This window comes from Cyprinus carpio, chromosome A7 (assembly GCF_018340385.1).
Source record: "Cyprinus carpio isolate SPL01 chromosome A7, ASM1834038v1, whole genome shotgun sequence".
NCBI lineage: Eukaryota > Metazoa > Chordata > Actinopteri > Cypriniformes > Cyprinidae > Cyprinus > Cyprinus carpio.
In genome coordinates this window covers 6,775,312-6,793,663 of record NC_056578.1, presented here as the reverse complement: position 1 = coordinate 6,793,663, position 18,352 = coordinate 6,775,312, and the positions used below count along the sequence as shown (strand labels likewise).

The following is an 18,352-nucleotide window of genomic DNA, read 5'->3' as shown; positions in this document are numbered from 1 at the left end:
ACTAATGCAATACTTCTACAAAATTTAACTCATCTTGATCAACTTTTGAATGTAAGTGTTCGACAAACTTTAACTTTATATATGCTCTTGATTTTGCTTTTGAAAAAGGGATTTAAGCTTGATGACAGTTTGTATCACAGAAAAAAGGTGTGACAATTTTGACGAGAGCTGGGTTGCGAGAGTCCATCCAAACCAGAGGCATGTAACGCTCGTGAAATGATTGTCAAACCTTTGTGAAATGTTCGTGAAATGCCTGCAAGACGTTTGCGACAGGAAGAAAGTGAGAAGGTCGAACATCAGACGACTGAAAGAGGACAGGGTGTGGGACTCGAGACAGGTGAGGACTGTTGGTTTAGGGGACAGGAACTGCTGACTACATACTACAGGAAGTGCTAGGATTCTAGAGTCACACCAAATCGTCATGGTATCAACACAGCATCCTAGTAACAGCTACTATGACTATAGAGATGAAAAGATATGTTGGTGAATGAGAAAATAGTCCGCTACACACGACTGTTACTCGCCACTCGTTTAAGGGCGGAGCTGCGCGAGGGGTCAGATGTCATCGATCTGTAGCCCAGCCGACGCAGACCAGGTGCCCCCGAGAGGAATTTAGCAATAAGCAAAGGAAAACAAACAAAGAAATCAAATTCAGATGAAGGACATCACGGCATGTGTATTAGATGTGCTTTGTGAGTACACGTGCTCAACACAGAACTGAAAGGGAGGGGCTACATAAAGGTGCATTTCATAGACACCACGGCTAATGTGACAGACTAGTCAACCCTGCAGGTGTGGCCAAGGACAGGAGCAACAATCTGAGTGAAAGCAAATCTTACGAGAAACATGATGTCTGCAGGGGAATAAAGTCCTGGAAGCAGTGTCCAAAATGCTTTTGACTTTAGCTCGACTAATGTCAAAATGAAAATATGCGGAAAATTTCCAAGATGAGACGATGAGTTTGTATCTTCATTGTAACAGATTTGGAAAAATTTAGCATCGGATCATCTGCGGTGAATGGGTGCCATCAGAAAGAGAGTCCTAACAGCTGATAAAAACATCACAATAATCCACACCACTCCAGTCCATCAGTTAATGTCTTGAGAAGTGAAAAAACAAGGCGTTTTTAACTTAAGCCGTTGCTAAAATACGAGTCCTTTACCTTTTATCAGCTGTTTGGACTCTCATTCTGATGGCACCCATTCACTGTAGAGCATCCATTGCTGAGCAAGTGATGCAATGCTACATTTCTCCAAATCTGTTCTGATGAAACAAACATCTTAGATGGCCTGAGGGGTGAGCACATTTTCACAAATTTTCATTTTTGGGTGAAATACTCCTTTAATACACGTTACTGGTCACAAAATGGTGCACCTTATTAAGTGTTTGGACCCCACATGCAGGACAGTTCCACCACCTCAAGATAACTGCTATTTCAGTTTTATCACACAATTAATTTTTTGCATATAAATTCAAAATGAGATCAATTTCAGAGTTAGGTGGTATAAAAACTCTCGCAGACATCAGTGAATAGAAGTGAGTAGAAATGACGACAAATTTATCCATACACAACATGTACATTATAAGCATCTCTAACTAGCTGCAATTGCGGCTTTGGTATTTTAGGGCAACCATCATCCAGAACTCTCTCTCTTTTTTTTTTTCACTCAAGTTTCATGCGTCCCTCCTAAGAGGCGGAGTCTAAACAGGCAGAGTGGGAGGGGCGTGGGAGGGGCTAATCACCAAGGGCTCCACGTGCTGCTTGAGCTCTTCCAGATGTTCTAAAATATTCTTCTTTGTGATGATGCCCAATAAAATCCTGCAACACACACCGTGACGACCATCACTTAGCAACAAAAATTACACCGACAACTCAAGTACAAACAAATAGAAATCAAAACAACATAAGAGTAACAAGACAACAGAAGCAATATGAACAGAACTTTACAGAGATCATCAAAATAATCAGGTGTTAAGTTGCAATTAAACAACTGAACTAAACAGAATCAAATTGTAATGAATATCAGCCGTCACCGTATGTGTGAAATAAAAATGATTCTATGATTAAACCAGGATTAAGAACAGTGACTTTACCGTACAGGAACACTGGAGTAGAAATACACTTATATCATTAAAAAGCTTCAATTTAAATTGGGTTTTTATTTAAGTGTTAAACAAATGTGGTTCACTGATTACTAATAAACTTTCATTTCAGTTTGTGAAGTAGTAATTAATGCTTTGGAAACTCAGCTTCGCATCACGTGAATAAATGACATTTTCAAAAATATTCAAATAGAGAACAGTTATTTATTATCTCTCATAACTTTACTTTTTTTTACTGTGTTTAAAAAATGCTGCCTTGGTGAGCAGAAGAGACAGCACTTTTATAATACTCTCACATTACAGTAACGAGAGCATGGTTGCACTAATCAGAATTTTAGGTTTAAAAAAAATGTGCTGAATATTGCAATCCAAAATATTTTCCTAAAAAGGCTTTAATAACTGTCGATATAATAATTAAAGAAATGTGAGACAAAATGCAATTAAGCAGACTGACATTTGAGGCCTGAAAGTGTTTATATATTGTGCATTGATTAAATATAAGTGTTTATACACATCTTAAATTTGATCAATTAATTGATTATTTAATATACTTCCCGCTCTGTGTTTCGGTTTTCAGTGTGAACAGTTTTATTTGAAACAGTGTGAAGTTATAGGCTGTTTAGCTTTACAACACATCTTGTCGAGCTTTGCTTTAATGAGAAGTAGATATTATTGACCAGGCTGTATTTTGCAGAAAGGTTATTAATAGCCTTTCTTGTTCGGTCCTATCTATCATATGCTGCTTCCTCATTTAAAATAAATGAAATGTTTAAGAAATGTATTTTAATTTCATAGTATATTAATTCATATATAAATACATTACTTGTTTTTCATGAATGCATTTTACAACAATACAAAGAGCAATGTGTGGTATTTCACCAGATTTAGTCATACACTTTTATTTGTTTCCCACTAATTAATGTTTTTTCACTAAACGTTTAGATTTCATTTTTCTAGAGTATCTTTTGCTACTGAATTATCCACTTACCTAGTTTATAATAGTATTTTGGTCATGATTACGTATTTTTTTATTTGTTATTTTTCTTTATAATGAAGTTGTCTGTGTTTAGTAGAATGTGTTAAACATTCAAAGAGTGATGATCAGGTCAACACACAGACGTAGAGAGATTCTACGTTCATTACCAAAAAAAAAATAAAAAATAAGAGAGAAAGAGAAAGAGAAAAAAAACGCACTGATATCGGAATTGGCATCCAGAACTAGTTTATTTGATCGAAAAAAATACAACAAAAACAGTAATAATGTGAAATATTATTACAATTTTAAATAACTGTTTTCTATTTAAATATATTTTACAATCTAATTTATTCCTGTGATGCAAAGCTGAATTTTCAGCATCGTTACTCCAGTCTTTGTGAACATAAGAGACTTTATAAAAAAAAAAAAAAAAAATAATAATAATAATAATAATAATAATAATAATAATAATAAATTAAATATTTAAATTTAAAAATAAAATGTAAAATAAACAAAAATTAAATAATAATAATAATAATTTCAAACTTTTCAACCGATGATTAACTTAACTATAGTTATTTAAACTCGCAAGTCATGAGACATTGCGAGATTGTGAATCTAATCTAAAGACACACTTTTAGACTAAACTTAAATGTACAAATAAAAGTATAAAAGAAGTGTAACACCAGTGAAATCAGTGTGAATGTTCAGTATGGTGTAGCTCTGCTGTGAGTGGACAGAGTGTTTTGTCAGAGGTTTAGCAGCAGACTAGCAGCAGAGACGCATGTGAATCCTCCGATGCATGACGCCACGACTGAAGCCCATCAGCAGACGTGTGTGTGTGTGTGTGTCTGCTGATGGGACGCTCGTTAGTTTAAACACATGGCACAGAAGAGGGAGAGGGAATCGAGGCGTCCCAGCGGACACTCACCCGTTGTGTGTCACGAGGCACTGGCGCAGGCCGAGCTTGCGGAAGATGTCCACCACGATCTCCATGGGCGTGTGGTCGGTGACGGTGAAGGGGCTCATGTCCAGGATGCTGCGCAGCTTCAGCGGCCGCGGGCTGTCGGCCGGGAGGGTCGGGGCATGCTGGGTAAAATAGACCCGCGAGTTCAGCATTATTCCCTCCTGCTTACGCCGAGCGTTTTCTGAAAAGACGAGAAACAAACAAAAAAATAAATCATCTTTCAGTCATCTGTCTGGACAGAGAAACTCTGATGTGTATTTCTACAATCACCGCATAAATTGATAAAAACATGTCCAGGTGACAATTTACACCAAAAATAGAAGAGAAAAAAATAAGAAAATATATTTTTACGATTATTTGAAATCATTTTCATGACCGTTCTAATTTAAAATGCATATTAAGATATATTTAAATATTTTAAATTTCACCTTTACATATACACTCCCTTTTAAAAAAATGTCCCTAAAATTTAAAATAAATAAAACAAATCTGTAAACTGTAAAAAAAAAAAAAAAAAAAAAAAAAAAACAACTACAAAAAAACAAGTAATTAAAATAGAGAGATTACAGATTTTATTTAAACTGTATGGCCATTAAAAAATTTTTTAACAAATTTTATAGTATTCTTTGGTATTCCTTTTTATAGTAGTCTATTATGGCTGATATATGACTAATATGGTGGACAAAAGTACATTTTTTTTTTTAATTTAGAAATAAAATAATACTTTTATTCAGCAAGGATGCATTAAATTGATCAAAAGTGGCAGTAAAGATTTTATAATATAACAAAAGCTGTCTCATTTAGAAGGCTGTGCACTCCGAAGGTCGCATTTGAAGGCTGCATACGTCATCGAGGCTGTCTCATTTCAAAAAAGCAAGTAGGACACTCCAAATGCGACCTTCTTTCACAGCAATTCGGAGGATGCATGAGGTGTATCCTTCGCTGCTACAGATAACCCACAATTCTTTGCGTCGCCGTAAACAACCGTTTGAAAAATGCCGGCGTCGGCAGATATAAACACAAGCGCAGATGTGGTGTTTACAATTTAACATACCTTAAATCGCCTAAGATAAAAACGGATTAACTTTTTTCTTAATATCCTCCTCTTTATTTCTCTAACAGATGTCTTTTGTACATACGCAGCTCCTCAAAACTTTAACAAAATAAAACAAGTGAAAGCATTGTTTTAAATTACTTTTCAAATGTAAAGTAATTTCCCTCATTTAAATAGTGTGAGAGCCACTGAAACCTAATATGACTATATTATAGATCAGTGGTGAGAGCGCAACGATGCTCTAAACGTGTTGGCATAGCAACGCAATACTTCCTGTTTCCTTTTCCGCCAGTCCTACAAAGGCCATCTCGTTTAATTCTAGGTTGAGGGCACTTCCTACATACATATCTACCTACCGACCGGACGAAGCATCCTAAAAAATAAAAAACAAAAAAAGAATTTCTCTTTCAAATAAATGCTGTTCATTTGGACTTTATATTCAGCAAAACATCCTGAAAAATACAATTTATCACAATTTCCACAAAAATATGAATCAGCTAAACTGTTTTCAGCATTAATGATAATCAGAAATGTTTCTTGAGCAGTAAATCCTCATATTAGAATGATTTCTGAAGATCATGTGACACTGAAGACTGGAGTAATGATGCTGAAAATTCAACTTTGAACACAGCAATAAATTACATTTTAACATATATTCAAATAGTTATTTTGAATTGTAATAATATTTCACAATATTACAGTTTATATTACAGTTTTCAATGCACACTATTTTCATTTAGAAAATTAATTTCATGTCGACTTTTATACATCATGTGAGTGAAAAGATATTGTGGTAATATAAATTGTAGTAAATTGTAAAATGGCAGGCTTCGTTTACTTCAACAATTCTCAATGTAATATGACAAGAAGCGTGAGAACAAGCAGAGCCTGAAATGTGAGGTTTAGTCACCTATAGCGATGGTTATATCCCTGCGCAGCGCGAATCCCACCAGTCTCTGCGACTCTTTGGAGACGATGACGGGGAAGCCGTTGTAACTGGTTTCGGAGATGATGTTCTGCAGCTCGGCGAGCGTCATGTCGTCCTGCGTCAGCACGGCCAGAGGCGTGTCGTTACGCCGCGGACGCATCACGTCCCGCGCCAGCGTGGTGTGCGTGAACTCTTCTTTGGCGTCCAGGAAGGGGTATCCGTTCAGGCGGATGTGGGCTTCGTAAATCCCCTCCCTCCCGAAAGCATCGCCAACCCATTTGCTGGTCATCACCGCCGCCATGAGAGGAACGATGTACTCCAGCCCACCGGTCAGCTCGAACACGATGACCACCAGAGACACGGTCATCCGCGTCACGCCGCCTACACAAACACCACACACAGATCAGAGCGTCTGTGGAAGAGCAGAGGACGCAGAGGAAGCTCAAAGCATGCATACGCACCCAGACAGGCGGCAGCGCCCACCATGGCATAGAGTCCCGGCGTGATGCAGTCTGCGCCCACCTCACACCACTCTCTGAACAGAAACCAGTCGTGATGATAATACGCCAGCTGCTCCACAGCGATGCCCACGATACGCCCCGCGATCGCCCCGATGGCCATACTGGGGATGAACAGACCCGACGGCACCTGGCCACAACAAATACACAATCTGCAGTACATATTTGGAAATATAATGCCACCTAGCTTTGTAGTATTAGCATTTGCCACTCAAATTAGGTTTGTAAATTTTGCACAAACTGGGCAAAAAGCCTTCAGAATCTTTATTATATTGTAAAGCCTTTGTTAGCAATAGCACATTAATGTTATTTTGTCGAAGTGGATACACAATGTTCCGCTATAACTGGTATGACTTTATAACAACATATGTTAAAACCACAAATAAAAAATAAAATAGACACTTTTTAAAGCAAATCATGTCAATAAAAATGTAAAATAAAAGAAATCTGTAATTTGTTAAAAACACAAATAATATAAAGTGGGCACTTTTTATTTATTTTTTACATTTATGACCATAAAATTCAAATAATAAAATTAATCTCTAATCTTAAATAAAATAAGACGCTTTTCAATTTTATGGCCAAGTATGGTTTAATAAATAAATCTGTCAAAAATACAAATAAAAAGAAATACTTTTGTTATTTATGGCCATAATTTAACAAATACTATAAATAAATCTTTAATCTGTTAAACACACACAAAGAGAGATACATTTTTTTTAATTTCATGGCAAAAACGTAAAATAAAATAAATCAATAATATAGATAAAGCTGTAATCTGTTAAAAACACGAATAAAGTAAATAAAACAGAGAGATCACAGATTTTATTTTAATTTCATGGCTATACATAAAAAAAAAAGTCTATTTTATTTAGGCCATTAAAAGTAAATAAAATGGCCACTGCACAGAAAAATGTACAAAGATGAATGAATATGTAAGTGTGAATTCATGCAACATTATGGAAGCCCATTTCCACCACTGAATAAATTGTTTTAAAAAGGTTATTGCGACTTTTTATCTCAATATTCTGATTTTTTTTTCTCAGAACTGCGACTTTATAACTCACAGTTCTGACTTAACTCTGGCTTTCTTTTTTTCTCACAATGGCGAGTTCTCGTAATTCTTTTTTTTTTTTTGTGATCAACTTTTTATTAGTATTTTACATATAACAAATAAAATCATAACAGCCATTCCGGATAGAACGCAAAAACAACAACAGACATATAATCAATTTACATATTACTATATCTGGCAATTCTTTTTTTCTCACAATTGCAAATTCATGTATCGCAATTCTGACTATATATCTCACAGTTCTGAGGAAAAAAGTCAGAATTACAGATAAAATACAGATAAAACTTCGCAATTACCTTGTTTTATCTTTTATTCAGTGGCGGAAACAGGCTTCCATACAACAGACACCCACAGTTTTTTCACAAAGTTTCAGTTAAAACAACAAATAGAGGAGCAACAAGAAGAGCATCCAGAGTCAAATACCGGAGCATGATAATGCCCTAAATGTGCATTTGTTTTGCATATTACTTCTAATAAAATTAATTTCAATTTGAATATAGTATAAGGAATTTTCATATTTCACTGGTACTGCTTGGAAACACAGTGATATCACAACAGAGAAGCACTGTTTTCTCACCTTGAGTCCGAAAGTGAAGATGGTCATGATGATTTTGAAGACGAGCGCGAGGCTGAGCTGCCACATGGCCGAGTAGACGCCGGGGGCGGCGGCCGCGTCCGATCCCGCGGGATACGCCTGACTGCCGTTCATCTGGCTGCGGTACTGGCAGAGCTGAGACGACTCCAGCGGCCCGCAGTCCGTGAACAGCTCTTTGATCAGCTCGCTGGTGTTCTGCCGTGTGTACGGGTTCGGGAAGGCCACGATGGCCGTGATGGCTGCGACCGTGATCACCTCCAACACCGGATACTTCCCTAAAAAACACACGTTCAGCTCAGATTACAGTTCAAAATCAGAGCAAACACTGGGAAACATCAGGGTAAAACCAGAAAGAAACTGTATTACTCTGAATAAACAATCTGAAATAAGATAAATTAAATAGTTTAAAATAATAAAATTAAGACTAAAATTAAATAAACTAAAACTGTAGACATTTAAATAAACTAACGAAAATGCCAAAAATACCTCAAAATTACTTAAACTTTAAAATTATATACACAAAATGGCAAAAACACCACAAAATTAATAAAACTCACTAAAATAATACAAAACCCCCAAAACCTATTAATTACAAAAACAGAATTATTAAATCTTTATTCAAAGTATTAAAAAAAGAAATAAACAAATGACAAATAAAAAATAAAAACGACTAAAACTTTAACTAAACTTACACTAATAAACATAATATTCTTTTTTTTTACAAAACAGAATTACTTAAACTTTAACAAATTGGGTGAACAGCAACACACAATAAAAGCTCTATTTAAATGCCTCATTCATTCAAAATATACTACAAACAAAAACTATTAAAAATAACAAAAACACAACAAAATTAATAAAACTTTAACTCAACGTATATTTTTAAAAATTAGCTCATAAAAATGACAAAAAATGTCTAAAACTTTAAATGTATTTTTTAAAAAAACTAATACAAATGACAAAAAAAACATGTCTAAAATTTTAACTAAAGTTGCATTAAAAAATAAAACAAATGACAAAAACAGCAAAATTACTAAAAAATTAAAATGTAATGCAATATATTAACAAAAACGGTAACACTTTACAACAATGTTCCATTAGATAATATTAGTTCATGTATTAAACAATAAACAATAGATTTATTACAGTATTTATTAATCTTTGTTAATGAAAATACAGTTGTTAATAGTTAGTTCATGTAGTGCATTAACTAATGTCAACAAGCACAACCTTTGATTTTAATAATGCATTAGTAAATGATTAAATCAACATGAACTAAGATTAATAAATGGTGCAGAAGTATTGTTCATGCTCAGTTCATGTTAACTAATGAACCTTACTGTAAAGTGTTACCACAAAACTACAGCAGTATATGATTGAAAGTAAAACGCTGGCACTAATGCAAGGGTCATGTATGTACCGAAGCGCGTGGACTTGCGGCGGCGGCACCAGGCGATGTTGGCCCGGATGAAGAAGGCCCCCCACAGGCCTCCGAACACCCCCAGCAGGATGAAGGGGAAGAGCTCGAACAGGTACCAGGGCGTGTGGTACTCCACGTAAAACAGCACCAGACGGCTGTTTCCGAACGGGTTGATGGAGCGCAGCACGAACGCCGCCACCAGAGCCGCGAAGAACGAGCGCCACAGAGTCTTCAGAGGGAAGTAATAACTCACCTGAGAGAGAAACAGATAGGAAATTAAACACACGCCAGACACATCTCTGCAATCAGTCCAAGAAACAATGCAGAAGAGATACAGATATGAGTATTTTTATATTTCATTACTTATGGAGCTCTTTCATTGCAACGTTCAGGACTGTTTAAATAAAAACACACAGGTGATGATCTAGCGCTACTGAGGAAAATGTCACGAGTTGAGTTTTAAGTCACATTTCCATAAAAATTGACATATATTATTCTATAAATATTTGCTTATATGGCCCAGAACTCATCTTCTTTAGTAGTGATACTGATAGTAGACCAATACTGAGTCTATTATAGCGGATATGACTGATACGGTGAACAATATCACACACTATCAACCCAATTCGGGATCAGTATCAAAGACATTTTAATGGCCATAAAATTTTAATAAAAAATAAATAAATCTGTAATCTGTTAAAAACTAAAGTGCCACTAAAGTGTATTTTATTTATTTATTTTAATTTAATTAAAAAACATTTAAATGGCTATAAAATTTTTATAAAAAATTAATCTGTAATCTGATAAAAACAAATTTAAAAATAAATTTTACAGCCAATAAATTATTTTATTTATTTTAATTTAATTAAAATACATTTAAATGGCTATACATTTTTTAATAAAAAATAAATCTGTAATCTGATGAAAGCACATTTTAAAATATATTTTACAGCCACTAAATTATTTTATTTATATATTAAAATTTGTTACAAAAGATTTCTATTTCAAATAAATGCTGTTCCATTAAGCATGAACTGTTTTCAACATTGATAATAATAAGAAATGTTTCTCGAGCAGCAACATGAAAGCAGCACAACTGTTTTTCAACTTTACTAATCAGAAATGTTTCTCGAGCAGCAAATCAGCATATTATGCCGAAATAATAATTAACATTTTAAAACTGAAGACCGGAGTAATGATGCTGATAATTCAGCTTTACATCACAGCAATACATTACATTTTAAAATATATTGACATAGAAAACAGTTATTTTAAATCGTAATAATATTTCACATTTTTACAGTATTTTTCAATCACATAAATGCAGACTGACCTCCTCCAGACTGAACAGAACTCCTCCGATAGGAGCCCCAAACGCCACAGACACACCAGCAGCCGACGCCGCCGACAAAACCTGCGAGCAGAGACACACACAGAGAAACACGGGTGGAAAACTCATCCTTACATCCCTACATCCTGCAATCGTGGGTAACATCCAGATTTCTATGTAAGAGAATGAAGCTACTAACCTCTCGTTTCTTGGCCTCGTTTTTGCTGTATTTGGGGAAGAGGTAGGAAAAGATGTTGCCGCAGCAACAGGCCACGTGGACCAGCGGACCCTCCTTCCCCAGACTGAGGCCCGACGCCACGGCCAGAACCAGAGTGATGGTCTTTATCATCAGCGTCCATTTCCCCAGATACCCGCGGATGATGAACCCGCTCAAGATGGTTTTGATCTGCAGGAAGAAAGAGACCAGACATCAGCTGTGATTACAGATGCACTTTATCACTGACAGATTACCACACCGATCTGACACTTTCACTTATTTTTACATCATTCGAGGCACAAAGCCGATGCTTTTGTTGCTGCTGCTGTGATAACTGTTAAATATGTTTGATTAACTAATGTAAAAGAGATATACATAAAAAGCAGTTTGAGGTAGTCATCAAATGTCTGTATCTCGTATCCTCATGATTTAGGCCTCATCGCTCTGACCTTCCTGACGATTTTCAACAATTAAAATCATGCATGAATTTCCACAAATCAATTAATTAACATAATTTTGACTCTTTCTACAGCATTATGGAGAGACAAATAATAGCCACTACTATTTTTGTATCACTGAGATAAAGTTAGAGTTTTTATTATATAAAAAATTATAAAAATAAAAAAAAGTTCTGTTTACATTTCAAACATAGTTTTAGTAATTTTTATTATTACTATCTATTTATTTATTTATTTTTAAATATGTCTATATATAGCTTTTATTTATTTTTATTTATTTATTTAATTTCAGTTGAATTTTATTTCAAATTGTTTTTATTATTATTATGGTTTTAGGTTTAGGTAATAACCCTGATAATATTCACTGCCTATTTTAACAAATATTGTAGCATTGACTACTACTATTACCCCCCTTTAATTCACAAAAAAATAAAAAAAAAAAAAAAAATATATATATATATAACCGGTATACATTTACATAATAAATAGAATTATAAATATAATTATTTTATATGGTTTGAATGAAGAATGAATAATTGTTTAGCCTCCTGATGTTGACAAGTAATATTTTCTAAAGGTTACACACCTCCTCTCATGACAGTTGTCCCCAATTCACTGAAAGTGGCTTGTCTTTGTTTGACAGAACCAAACCTCTCTGGACTATTGTGAACCTTACATAACACCTCTGGTAACCATAGAAACAGTGATGAAATCAGAGCTAGTGCTCATTCTCAGTCACCTGACCTCTTAACAACATGCTCACCAAATATTCACACCGACATAAAATTAAGCAACTAAAGGATGATCATGTGACATTTTTATTCGTCTAGTTCAAGTAAAGACCTTTTACTAAAACTCAAAGACATTTTAAACATAGCTATTCATTAAACTTAGTATTTGTCTACCTTTTATGGTATGTTTTTTAATAATAAGATAAAAATAACGAGCAACTAGCAAAACTGGTTTCCCTAAAATCACGTTCATTGTAAAATATCAGGTTAAACGTGTTTGAGACAACGTCTTTCCTGTATAAGTGATGTTGAGGCTTACCTCAGGTATTCCAGAGCCACAGGCGTACGGCGCAAACACCTTCACCAGAGACACGGCCAGGAAGGCGAAGGACAGCGCCCAAAACGTGAACATGAAGTAGTTCATTATATATGAGCCTGGACCCTAGACCACAAAAGACCAGAGCCATTAATAAAACCAGATCCTCTGTGTAAAAGTCTGGGATCAGTACGGTTTTTTAAAATGTATTTGACGGAAGACTCTTCTGCTCACCAAGGATGCATTTATTTGATCAAAAACACAGTAAAAATAGAAAAATTGTGATATATTATTAGAAATTCAAAAAACTGTTTTCTATGTGAGTATATATTAAAATGTAATTTATTTCTGTGATCAAAGCTGAATTTTCAGCATCATTACTCCAGTCCTCAGTGTCACATGATCTTCAGAAATCATTCTAATATGTTGATTTCCTGCTCAAGAAACATGTCTGAAGTCGCTTTAAAACTCGTACAGACCCCGATGGTCTCTCTGGAGTGAATCACTGACCTCGGCCTGACCCAGAATGAGTTCGGCCCACGTCTTCCACTGAGGACACTTGTCTCTCTCGGCGAAGGTGGTCTCGTTGGAGTCCCAGCAGCACTGCTCATGATTAAACCACATGGCACTGAGACACACGCCCTCCTTCAGATCGTTCAGCCAGTCGGCCGCGATGTCGATCACTCCGGCTAACGCTCCTGAGGGAACCAGGAAGAAGACCGGTGTTTATGCACTTCATGAAGTAGAGGCAGAAGCCACTGTGATTGTAAGGAGCACTGCAAAAATAGCCTGTTCAATTTCACTTATTGTAACATATTGTTTATTTCATCATTTCATTCAATATAATGGTAATCTATCAGTATACTGCTTCAAAGCGGGGCTTCTGCAGGTTTAATGAAAGGCAAATTTAAGACTTTTTAACACTTTTTTTGAGACCAAGAAAATGAATGGAACACAATGTGTTGTATTAGCAACACTTCAAAGTTTGAAAATCAATGATTTTACCAAAAAAATTTAAAAAAAGATAAAATAAAAATCAAATAAATTATAATAAAATATAAACTAAACTAAATAAATAAATAAATAAATAAAATAAGGTTTGAATACCTCCCAACCACTAGAATTAGGAAATAATTCGAAACACAGAGGAAGATATATTCACTTTTTGGCAGCGCATGCACCATTTAAAACCATGCCTTTATGAATTTAAGATTTCTGCGCTCATGGAAGACAATTTTAGGCCTTCATTTGTGAAAGGGCAAACTGAGACTTTTAAAGACCTGCAGAAACCTTGTATAAATGATCAAATTCTGCTTTTTACCTTAAAATACACTGATGAGCCCCATGATAATAGAGGAGGTATGACAGAAAGATAAATGATAAAACATGGCCTAAACTCATCTGTAGTGCACAGAGTCAGACACCTGAAGGGTTACACACGACATTAAAACACGGCTAAATAACAGAAGACGTCACACAAAGCCCTCTAATGTACTGATAACAAAAATGAGAAGAAACAAACTATATTCATGTGTCATGCATTATGCAGGGACTTCTGTTTTTCACTGCAAAAAACATACATTTGACAGTATTATGTAGTATAATTAATTCTAATGTGACGGTAAGCCATGTACAGTTTTTCAGCGTCGATGGGAGGGAAACTCACAGTTAATGAACTAAGATTTTACTGCAGCATTTGTACTTTTTTCAGTAAAAGTGAAACATTTCTTTCCAGTGATTGTTCTTGTAGTAGGTTTTATTGCATGCAGCTTTGAATAAATGTCTGACAAATAAACAGCACTAATGCTGGAGCTCAGGGTGAATTAAGAAATAAGCTGAATTCAGCATAACGTGTTCAGAAGATTAAACAGTGACTTGCAGCTCAAAGGTGTGTGTGTGTGTGTATTTGGTTAAGTGACCACAATATTGATATTGTGGAGGAACATTTTATTTCCTGTGTGCAGGTGCATTTCATACGCTCATGTTTGCTAAAACTGAAATACAGCTTACAGAAAGAGTTGCATTTAACTCAGCATTTGCAAAACTTTTAGAATAACACCTTTGTATAGCAATATAAAAATTCCCTGTATTATCAGTAACAGAATATAAATAAATATAAAACATATATAATCTACCATTCAAAGGTTAAGGGTCAGCAAGACTTTTTGGCCACACTTTATTTTAAGGTCCAACTCTCGCTATTAACAAACCATTAACTACGACTTTTGCCTCAAACTCCTGATTTGCTGCTTATTAATAATTAATAAAGTAGTTGTTATGTTTGGATATTGTGTAGGATTATGGATGTAGAATATGGTCATGCAGAATATAAGCTTTATAAGTACTAATAAACAACCAATATGTTAATAATAGGCATGCTAATAAGCAACTAGTTAATAGTGAGAACTAGACCCTATACTAATGTGTTACTGACTTTTTATTTTTATATAAATATATTTAAAACTGTTATTCAGCAAGGAAACATTAAACTGATCGGCACACTTATAACTTCCCCAAACCTGCGGGTATAAAGACTGAATCAATTTTAAGCTCAAGGGCAATAATAGTTTCCATCAACTAGAACTAGTTTAACAGCTGCAGTTGGTAAACACAGAGGTTTCTGGTTATGAGTCATTTGAAAGATCATCTGGGGACTGAATTTAGAGATTCAGATCTTAAACCAAATCAACATGACTGTTCTGAGACTCTTCTGGACTCGCTACTGCAGATTAGCTTTACTCTGTTTGTCTCAATATTCATTAAAATGAGTATTTGTCATTGTTTATGATCTGCGTTACAGTGTGGCTTGCGGTTCCATTCGTGCAGAGTGTGTGTGTGTGAGAAACTATAGTGGGCGGATCTGTTTGTGAAAGTGAGGTTGAAAGAACAGCAGCTAGAGAGAAACAGTATGTGTGTGTGTGTGTGTGTGTGTACCTGATGCTAGTCCTGTTAGCGTGACCACCAGCCACCCGGACCAGGCGTCGTACAGACTCTTGGTGAACTCCCAGGCTGATTCCTTCTTTTTACTGTTTATCTGCACAGACGGAGAAAGCATGAGTAAACAGAGAAGCACAAACCTGATTAAGCTGATTCAGGATCTGCAGTTTCTGTCTGACATGATCCCTGCAGCCAGTCAGTTTGAAAACCACAGTATCACTACCAGTGAAGCAGGAAGGTCATTTGCCTAAAAAACATCCATTCAAATGATTGTATGTGCTCTAGAAAATACGCCTAATGCAGCACTGGAACACATAACACACAATAAATTAAATAAATCATGACCAACGTTTGATGAATTAGGAGAAAACTAGTTTACAGCTATAGCACTGACTGTATTTGCTGTATTACTGATTTTCAAATACTATATAATGTGCATTTATTTTATTATTTATTTGTTATTTTTAATCATATCTTTTGCATCCATTAAGTATCTGCAAATAAATAAATGCATAATGAGAAAATAAATATTAAAAATAAAAATACGTAAAAAGTAGACTGAGTTCAAGTTTCCAAAAATAAACAACAAAAAAATGTAATAAATGCATGCAAAAGATGGAGTTCAAGTTTCCAAAAATAAGTAAATATGGATTTCAATTTGACAGAGCAAATATAATTGAGGAAATAGACAAAAACGGAGTAAAAAATAAATAAATAAATAATTAAAATAAAATATGATAATTAAGAATGAATAAAAAACAGATAAAGTTCAAGAAAAATGTATAAGATTGAGTTCAAGGTTCCATAAATGAATGAATGCATGAATTATAAACAATTATACTACGGGGCCGTTGAATGCTTGAATCTGATTGGCTGACGAACGTTCTGAGGTGTGCAATTATTTTCTGGGAAACGCATGGCGAACGTAGTTCCAGGCAGTTCTCCTGACCACATCACAGTTCCATATCACTTCGCACATAGTTAAGCTATAATAACGGAAATTACAGGACTAACAAAAACAACAACATGACCTACGATTTTCCGAAAGTAAATACACATGACATTTCTCACTAGCGAGGTAATAACAGCGCTGTTTAGAGACGCTGCTGAAGTCTAATTCACACAAGCTCTCTCTCTCTCTCTCTCGCTCTCTCTGTGTGTCTCTGTCTCTCTCTTTCTTATAACTTCATTAATAACTGCATTAGAATGCTATCAACGGCTCAAGCCTCCATTACCAGCTTTAAAATGACGTTTTGGAACACAAAGCACAAAAACCGGATGAATCCCTTTAAATATATCATCTGATCGATGTCTTGAGGTGTGGTAACCATAGTATAAGCGGAATAATTGTTATTGTATTAATAATTGAATAATAATTCCTTACTTATAGATTAACCAAACGAGACATCAAAAAAAAAAACAACAAAAAAAAAAAAAAAATAATATTTTTCTTCCCCCCCTTAAGAAATATTAAATTCATTAGATTATTCAAAAAACATACATATAATATATATAACTATATCTTGATATTGACTGTAAGCCACATCCACTCAGATATCCGTTACCTTGCGGTGTCGCTCGCGGTCCTTGCACTTCTCTCTGACCCAGTCGATGGTGTGGAAGTCGTCGTAGGTTCCCACACCTGGAATGGGCTCCTCCAGCAGGTCCAGCAGGTGGGTGGAGCTACTGGCCCCAGCTCCGCCCCCTCCATTAGACATGGCGTAGTTCGACCCTAAACACACACACAGAGGAGTGAGGGAAAGAATCGCTTTCAGAAAAGCAGTGGTAGGTGTGAATCTTTGGGTCGATTCAGTTTACAGGTTTTCAAAACGATTTTTGCGAATTCAGAATGATTCAATTCAGTCAGTTTCACAATGAGATTTGATGTCGATTAATGATCTGATTCTGTATTTTCAAAGGATTTTGGAAATGCTTCTCCAGATGTGTCTTTAAATTTATCATCACATCACTCGCTCACCAATGGATCCTCTGCAGTGAATGGGTGCAGTCAGAATGAGAGTCCAAACAGCTGATAAAAACATCACAATAATCCACACTGCTTTTTAACTTCGAACTGTTACTAAAAACCAAGCCCATAATACAGAATACTGCGTTCTCAAGTGAAAAAGTTGCCTTGTCTGAATCAGGAGAGAAATATGCCCAGAAAGGCTCTAAACAAACATGTGAGAGGACAACAAGGGATGGACTTTTTCACTTGGATGAAGAGATATTATGAAAGCTCAAATGCTGCTTCATAGCAATGATCAATTTATTTATTTTTTTTTATAGAGTTTGATTCTTAGTTCGGTTCTTGTAAGGTTGAAACAATGGACTCGTATTTTAGCCAGAAAGAATGGTTTGAGTTTAAAAACTCGGTAATGATGGATTTGTTTTTTCAAAAACGCAGCTTTTCACTTCACTAGATGTTAATTGATGGACTGGAGTGGTGTGGATTACTTGTGGATTATTGTGTTGTTTTTATCAGCTGTTAGGACTCTCATTCTGACGGCACCCATTCACTGCAGAGGATCCATTGGTGAGCAAGTGATGCAATGCTAAATTTCTCCAAATCTGATGAAGAAGCACACTCATCAACATCTTGGATGGCCTGAGGGTGAGTACATTTTCTTGACTGAAGCAAATGATTCACAAAATCCATGTTTTGAAGAAGTAGGATTAGTTATTGTTGCATCAAGAAAATGAGTGACTCGTTACACCCCACTACGT

The 18,352-nt window shown here is 35.4% G+C and overlaps 1 protein-coding gene across 1 annotated transcript in view; it reads right to left on the bottom strand.

Annotated features, from left to right (window-relative positions):
• LOC109077223 (H(+)/Cl(-) exchange transporter 3-like) overlaps positions 1 to 18,352 on the bottom strand; it is a 30,453-nt gene that overhangs the window by 2,716 nt on the left and 9,385 nt on the right. Inside the window, 12 exon segments of the mRNA XM_042759432.1 lie at positions 1,744 to 1,819; positions 4,011 to 4,227; positions 6,011 to 6,409; positions 6,490 to 6,676; positions 8,199 to 8,491; positions 9,637 to 9,889; positions 10,970 to 11,050; positions 11,166 to 11,372; positions 12,692 to 12,814; positions 13,199 to 13,386; positions 15,623 to 15,722; positions 17,191 to 17,357. Coding sequence (XP_042615366.1) covers positions 1,744 to 1,819; positions 4,011 to 4,227; positions 6,011 to 6,409; positions 6,490 to 6,676; positions 8,199 to 8,491; positions 9,637 to 9,889; positions 10,970 to 11,050; positions 11,166 to 11,372; positions 12,692 to 12,814; positions 13,199 to 13,386; positions 15,623 to 15,722; positions 17,191 to 17,357 — 2,291 coding nt within the window.